The sequence below is a fragment of the Populus euphratica genome, unplaced genomic scaffold, assembly GCF_000495115.2.
Source record: "Populus euphratica unplaced genomic scaffold, PopEup_1.0 scaffold452.1, whole genome shotgun sequence".
Lineage (NCBI taxonomy): Eukaryota > Viridiplantae > Streptophyta > Magnoliopsida > Malpighiales > Salicaceae > Populus > Populus euphratica.
Window position 1 is genome coordinate 48,091 of NW_011500333.1, and position 8,029 is coordinate 56,119.

The following is an 8,029-nucleotide window of genomic DNA, read 5'->3' on the forward strand; positions in this document are numbered from 1 at the left end:
TAACTCAAATGCGTAACGATGATGTCAATAACATCATAAGAGATATCACAGCTATCATAGGACCACGTCTTCTTCAGACCAAAATCCCTTTTCTTATCAAATCACACTAAGAAATAGAATACAGTACATTTTTTTTGGTTTATCAAAAGATGAAAGGAGTTACATTTACAAGAGATCACATCTCTTCTCTGCAATCTAGAGGGGTAACTATAACAATGTAGTCCCATTGTAGTTAGCTTCTACCTGGTCTTCCGTGTAGGTCACTGTGAATTACCCACTATCCACACTGCGCTGGAAAACGGGCAGGTTGCCAGATTCAGCCACCTGAATCTCTACAAGGTTGCAACCTTCTGAGACAAGTCGTTGACATCCTCATCACTGACCTCTTTAATCATCTCCTGTAATAAGAAAAGTAAAATATGAAGGGAGGATTAAAACATACCACAATTTTTAATATCCCGCTTTTGCTGTGTGAAATCACCCATTTAAGCAGCTTTTCATTTTATTTAAACAAAAAAACCGTGGATAAATGAACATTTTAACAAAACTTCCAACACATGCATGACTATAAGCCCTGAAAAATCTAATAAGCATGGTTCCCAAAAACAGTGAAACAACTGATGCCCATTGCGCACTCTAATCAACCTTAGCAGCACTAGCAGCAGCCAGTCCCCTAAGCCGACTAGTCCTCATTGTAGCAATGAAACATGTCCAATGTGTTGATGATCATCTCCTTCACAAGAATGTTCAACGAGGTACATAGCCACACCATGCACTTTAGGTCTTTACTCTAAATTGGCAAGCATTACCAGCCTTAGCAGGGTGTCTCAGTCCTTCCTCCACCTGCAACTTGTCTCCAATCATTTCATGCAGTGCCTTGGAAAAATCTTTTAGGAACAAGAAGCAAGCTTGATCCTTGTGGGTTCACTATTAGGATTTAGGGTTGTGGCTGAAAGCCTGATAACCATCGCATAATCACCAGAAACTTAAGCAGCAACTCCATGATCACTAACATGATGCTCAAAATTACAGAAAACAGCACCTCAAGGGATAGATCTTAGCAGCAAATATTACCCACCAAAGAATCCTGGGTACGTGCTCCTTTATTGCTACAGCACACACTTCCTGGGTACATACCCTCAGCAATACCAAAGAATCCATTTTTGTTTCTTACAGCAGAAATGGTGTCCAACAGAGCTCCATGACCCATGTGATGAAAGATTGCAGCCACAACTCCTTTTAGGTAGCCGTTTCTTTTGCCTAAAATAAAATACCAGAACGTGGATAGTCCCTTATTGACCAAGCATCCTTGCATTGAGCACAATTACATGATCCATTTTAGACTGTTTGTGTGTGAAGGTGAAGTGAAGCGGCTCTCTGTGGAGACAGCAAGATAGGTGCAAGAGAGATTAGGTTTTCTTATATAAATTCCTTCTTATGTTCAACACTTCAACTACACAATCTACCTTTGACTCTTCCATGAATGGACAGATTATTTATGTAACATGATGTCACTTACTTCTGAATCTCCTTTTGGTTTCACAACCACACATTTGGAGGCACTGATGCTGGAACTCTTCAATAGGCTTCGGTTACTGTAGTTTGGCTTGCTAGATCCATTTTGTTCTGCAACTGTCGCATCCTCTGAACCATCTGCTTGCTGCGATCCTGGGGGACTTTTAAGAGATTTTGCAACAGAAGGTGCAGTTCGCCTCTCAATATCAGTGCTTTGAGCTGCTGTCTCATCCTTCGGAGCTGGAACCCGCTCTCTGAAGAAGAGGTGACACTTGAAGGTCATCGATATTAAGTGAAAATTACATCATCAAATAGTTGAATCTGTGGTGTTTTGGAGATGGAGAGCCATGATTCATTTGAATTTGGTCAAAATTGCACATATATACAATATTATAGACGGAGAGGGGGAGGGGGGAGGGATTTGTATGGAAAAACAAACCAGCTTGCCCAATCATATGATCATATAGCTTCAAATGAAAGGGAGAATAACTCATGTCCAACATATACCTAGGCAAGGAAGCATGCTGTCTTTGGAGTGGAGTGCTTCTTTCCCCTTTACCATAGTGCTCCTCAAGATGTGCAAATTGTCGTTTGAATCGATCAACACCACTGTGGTTGACAGTGAAAAATAACATCAAATAACTAACTCATATCAAAACATATAGCACCGCAATTTCAAAATATTTATATTTCATAAAAATCAGGTATCAATTCACTAATGTGTTGAAAATGTGGAGAAATTTGTAAAACTTCTTTAAGGTCATGTTTGCTTGTGGAGAAATTTCCAGTTACCAGGAGGTTTTTTCTAAAATAAAATATTTGTAGAAAACATTTTTACCAGTTACTGCTTTCTTGAAAATGTGTTTTTGCTAGGTTATAAGCAACCACCCAACCTTGGGTACATAAAGCTTGTCTGCTCTCCACCTCGAAGGTACTCCTTCAGCATCTGCGGGTGATACTCTAATATCTGTTTACAACAAATCAAAAGTTCATTTTAGTCACAGTGATGTGTGAAAGCCACAGTGCAAAGAAAAGCAACAAGAATCAAAGTGTTGCTGCCATACCTCTCGGTAGATCAGTTCCCTTACATCATCTTTTGTTATTTTCCTCCTCTCAAACTCAAACTCCAATTTTGAAATAGGTTGAGTGGAGGGCTCACACTCAACATTTGCCAAACCATTAAAGTAAGGATTTGCTAAAGCCTGGGTGCATTAGGGATGTTAACATGTATCATGATTAACAAACAACTGTCATAGATATCTCTTTTATCTTTATTTTAATTTGAATTTGAAATAAGGGTTACAAAACTACTGAATCTTAGTACCTCTTCAGCTGTCGGACGATCTTTAGGATCAAATGCAAGCAGGCCCTCCAGTAGGCGAAGAGCCAATGGATCCACATTAGGAAACTTATGAGGGAATGGAACTGGTGGTTTCTTCCGCATGTTACTAAGATACCTCCTTGCCTTTTCATTCCGAATCTGCCAACATAATGCCAAGTAACATGAGGGGGAACATGGATGAAAAAGGGAACAAAAAGAAACAACAAACTATGTGACATAAAAGCAGAAGAGCGACAAATTAATGCACTTTTTTAAGAACTAAGAGTAGCAATTTACTGCAAAAGGCTTACAACAATGACAGCATAAAATTTTACAATAGGTTCGTCTATTGACAGCAGAAAAGCAGGGACTGTAATGAGATACTAACCTTTGAAAGAGATTCAGGAGGAGGAGTGCCCAGCAAATCAGTCATAAGATCCAACTGGTGAACCACGTTTTTACCAGGAAAAAGTGGTTTTCCTGTGAGCATTTCAGCAAATATACATCCAATGCTCCAAATATCAATTGCAGGAGTGTACTGAAGGAAGATGAAAACACTTAGTAACTGTGTATTTTCAACAGTTGAAGAAACATGATGCTAAAATAACTGCTCATGAATAAAGAAATAACTGGAAAGTAACAATGAACTTGAGCAGCAAGCATTTACCACTATGCCAAAAGATTGAAAGTGAAAACGTGCAAGTCATCAAGAATGAAAAATGTACACAATCTCAAACCTATCATGTGCATGCATATTATAAATACAATAAATTATTTAGTATCATTATGACCATCTGGACCCTGCTGCAATCATTATGACCATCTGGAACATGCTGCAATATCTTAACAATTGAATGTATTTCACTAGATGAAAATAATCAAAGAATCAAGAACAAAAATAAAGAGATGCCAAGATTCAGGCTTAAAATTGTGGGAGAATACAGCATACATCCATATCAGATCTTGTACAGTTTAAGATGATAGAATATCAACCATGATCCACCTGAAATGAAATGTTTTATCATATTTAGCTGCCTGACAGACATTGTTCTTCTTCATTAAAGAGCAGTACCAGTCGTTACTGACAGGTGATAAATATTTGGCTGATAGCACCTCAAACAGCTTAAATTTGGAAAAAACAGCAAACCAAATATAGGATGGGTTAAGATCCCTTATTAAAATCCAGAGGTAATTAAAATGTATAACATGCTGCTACTTAATGATTGTCTCATAAACAAGTCAAGTAAATTGGACAAAATTATCAGGATAGGTCCCAAATTAGTCTCCTATTATATATTAAATTATTTGACATAACAAGATGAATTAGTCAATGCCATTGATGCCTAGTGGAATCAATTGGGAAAAATGAAGAAAGGAGAAATCAACAAATAGGGATATCCCAATTTAGTCTCTAGATCGGTCTTTTAAATACCTTAAGCCATCACAGCAACCAGAGTATTATAGTAAAGTAATAAAAGGGACATCAAGCAGTAAAAAAGCTTACTTTGGAGAAAAAAGAGCCACAGAGTTCAGGAGCACGATACCATCTAGTAGCTACATAGTCCTTCCAAAAAGAGGGAGAGAAAAAGTTAGCATATTATAGTTCTTAGAGATTTCCAGCCTATAATTTTTAATAAGATGACATCAAATAAGAGCGTCATTGAAAGAAATCCCAATGACAAAAATAAAAAAGAAACACCACCATGCTTTAGCATTTTTTTCATTTGTAGCACATCATGTCAAGTTTTGCAAGCATGTCCATGAGCTTTTATTAAGTGCTGCAATTATGTATTGCCATCATGATCTGCTCCAATTTGGAGTCAAGATGTCGACATTTAATCTTCATGTACTAGCATTTGTACACAAATTCCATGTCAGAAAATTATAGGATACTTTAAATTGGCTCCACCTGAGATATGCTAAAATGACAACAATCATAACTCTTATTTATAAACCTAGAGATGACAAAACTTCAGTAATCTTGAGGGTCAAAATATATTTTAATTTGTATTTGCTATCTTTAACCTCCCATCACCAGATTCCAGAATATTTTCCAGATTTTGGTCATCCATCTTCAAATACTTTAAACTTCCTCTTAAACAACGATCCATAATCCAAACCTACCCAAAAGCATGAAAAACTGGTAAGCCTCTATCAATTCCTCTACAACCAGTCATTTCAAGCACAAAATCCACCTCCACAACCAACCAAACAAACATTGCATGAACCCATCTCCATGACCAGCCAATCAAGCATACAAGGAAAAACACCCTAACCAGCCACAAAAACATTAACACCCATCAAACAGTCACCTATTCATTAATTCCATCTCTTCAAACCCATTACCCAGCTACCAACAGCCAAAAGCCCAGCACAAGCAAGCTTGATTCCCGCACAACTCATTACAAGTGAAACAAGTTAACCGCCACCATCTTCTCTAAACACAGCTACTTTTCCTCCTCAAGCAACAATCATCATTAAATAAAGCATTCATGCATGATTGAGACCTTGTAACAATCAACTCAATTTTTCTTTTTTATAACTCATATTACTAATTTCAAGTCATTTCTTTCTGAATAATCTCCCTTTATTGCGATCTCATGGTTGAATTTTATCTCAAAACTCACCCAAGTCATGTAGAATCCAGGTTATCAAACTAAACCAAAATTTGACAGAATGGTGATAATAGAAAACAATTGCAGCACCTAATCAAATAAAAGAAAGGCACATATAGGAAAGCTAGAAAATAGGCTAAAATTGTAAAAACAAACGCTTAAGAACTTTTTTTGTCAGTAGGCCTAAAAAAGAACAGAAAAACACAGAAGCTCATGACTAGCATTAGAGAACATACTGTCCAAAGAATAGCTGATGGGGCATCATTGAAAGATACTCTAGCAAGACCAAAATCGCATATCTTCAATTTGCAGTCAGCATTAGCGAGAATGTTTTTTGGCTTTAAATCTCGATGAAACACATTTGCTGCAAGAAATGCAAAAAATGAATCAACTAACAAAAAAGACATAGAAAGACAATAGACAATGAGAAACACATACCTGAATGTATATATTTAAGACCACGAAGAAGCTGGTACAAGAAAAATTGATAATGCTCGGGTGTAAGATCATCATTTGCCTTAATTACTTGGTGAAGGTCAGATTCCATCAACTCAAAAACAACATAGATATCTCTGAATTCCCTACGCGAAGGAGGAAGCATAATGTGCTTTATTTCTACAATATCAGGATGACGAAGCAACCGAAGGAGTTTAATTTCTCTCAGAATACGTGTGGCATCAGAAACATGCTCAAAAACATCATTAATCTTCTTGATTGCAACCCTTTCTCCAGTATGAGAGTCAATTGCAGAGCCAACAACACCATAACTACCTTTTCCAATGACTTCTTGTACTTGGTATTGACTAGCCTCTCCATACTCGGTAAAGAAATCTGCCTCTGCCGAGCCCTGTATAAAGAATCAAACTTACTTTTTGTCAATTTCAAACTGCATAATTTATGTAGAGAGACACAGAGTAGGAGGATTGGAGTACATGTAAAAAGAATCAAACTTAATTCATGTAATTAAAAAACATTGAGCTAAGCAAGATCTTTTGGACCAGCAACTAAGAAACGGAAATGCTGATGAGGTAATTAGTGATCCACATCAAACAACCATGCCAAATAATAAATGATAACAAAATGGTGCAACTAATAAGAAAATCGACAATGATAATTGCCACACCTCAAAAAAGCCACATTCTTTTGTACCCAAAAATGCAGATAAGTCCAATGAAGAAATATAGCATACCGAAAGTGAAAGAGGAAGATCAATATCAAACACCAACCAAAAATCCAATTTTCTCATTTAACCCCTCACATTTTGCAATAAAAAATTCGGACTTTAAGCTCATTGAAACCCATTAACAGAGCAGCCAAACAAATCTAAGAAAATCCAATAAAACTAAACTAAAACACTTTTTGGAAAAGAAAAAAAAAAAGGAAACAGTAGTTCTCCAAAAATCAAAGAAGAGATCAGAAACAAAACAAAGAAAAAAGAAAAACCCACAAGTAAAAGAAATCCATCTATAATCTTGATTGTCAAAGCGGGGATTTGGTTACCTTCTTCTGAAGATCCATGGTAGAACCAAGAGGGAAATGGATACGTTTAGGAACTCTAATAAGTTTAAGATCAGAAATATCAAAATCCTCAATCACAGTCAGCTGCTCTTCCTCTGTCCCCTTTATTCCCTCCTTTACATTTACCGATGATTGTGGACAACCACTACTACTAACATTAGAAGAAGTAGCTTTGTTAAAATTATTAATGTGATCACGATTGTTATGGTTCGTTCGGCGTTGAAACCATCGACGAATACCGTCCACTAGCGTTCCACTCCCACCCATATAAAATGTTTTCCTGATTTCCCTTTTTGTTTGTAGCCACCAACTTCCAGCATTCCTCGCCCTCTCCCTCTCTCTTTCTATTGTTCCTCTCGGCTTGCCATCTATTCTACTACTACTATGGAATCTCTCTCTCTCTCTCGTGTGTTGCATATATATGGTGTGTTTGGGTTTATTTAATTCTTATTTATGTAGAGTGTGGATGGGGCGAAGCGTGCGGATGAGAGGGAAGAGAGACAGGCGGCGCTTCACATTACCCCATGGTGGCTTCGCTACTTCGGTTTTGACTTTATAAGCGTAATGGCATGACATAAATACCTTCTACATGTTTTTGTGTCTTTAATTATTTTTATTATTAGTATTAACATGAGCTTGGTTTTTTATAATAGCATTAACATATAATTAAAGAGCCTGGCTTTTTTTCAGTGTACCATTAATTAATTAACACAGACTAAAAGAGATTGAATTTTTACTAAATAATAAAAAAATCAAGTGTTTGTTTTGTCACCAAAATTTTTCAAGGATTAAATTAGGTTTATTAGATATTAAATTTTATAATTTATTTTAATTTATTTTTTATAAAATTATTTAATCTCATAATTTAGATCGTAAATTTTAAAAATTAGTTGTATTGACTTGTGTAATTTTTTATCCTTTTTTAATTAGTTTTTTTTCTTTCAACTTCATTTTTTAATATTGGTTTTAATAGGAATTGGGTTTCACAATATTGAGGATTAAATTGAGATTACTAGGTATTAAATTTCATAATTTATTTTGATTTATTTTTTATGGAGTT

General features: G+C 36.1%; 1 protein-coding gene across 1 annotated transcript; it reads right to left on the reverse strand.

Annotated features, from left to right (window-relative positions):
- LOC105113742 (mitogen-activated protein kinase 9) lies at nucleotides 1–7,520 on the reverse strand. The gene is made up of 11 exons (XM_011010036.1): nucleotides 6,952–7,520; nucleotides 5,890–6,298; nucleotides 5,688–5,815; nucleotides 4,341–4,400; nucleotides 3,225–3,374; nucleotides 2,840–2,995; nucleotides 2,580–2,717; nucleotides 2,409–2,482; nucleotides 2,023–2,124; nucleotides 1,520–1,769; nucleotides 1–398 (listed from the first exon to the last, which is right to left on the reverse strand). The coding sequence occupies exons 1-11, from the start codon at nucleotides 7,384–7,386 to the stop codon at nucleotides 333–335; spliced, it is 1,968 nt and encodes a 655-aa protein (XP_011008338.1). The 5' UTR covers nucleotides 7,387–7,520; the 3' UTR covers nucleotides 1–332.
- Nucleotides 7,521–8,029: the final 509 nt, after the last annotated feature.

What these genes read in the sequence shown, in the direction of transcription:
- LOC105113742 (XM_011010036.1), bottom strand. Translation starts at nt 7,386, where the DNA reads ATGCAACACACGAGAGAGAGAGAGAGATTCCATAGTAGTAGTAGAATA. An exon ending in ATCGTCCGACAGCTGAAGAG is followed by an intron (nt 2,718 to 2,839) that starts GTACTAAGATTC and finishes TAATGCACCCAG; the next exon opens with GCTTTAGCAAATCCTTACTT. An exon ending in ACAAGCTTTATGTACCCAAG is followed by an intron (nt 2,125 to 2,408) that starts GTTGGGTGGTTG and finishes TGTCAACCACAG; the next exon opens with TGGTGTTGATCGATTCAAAC.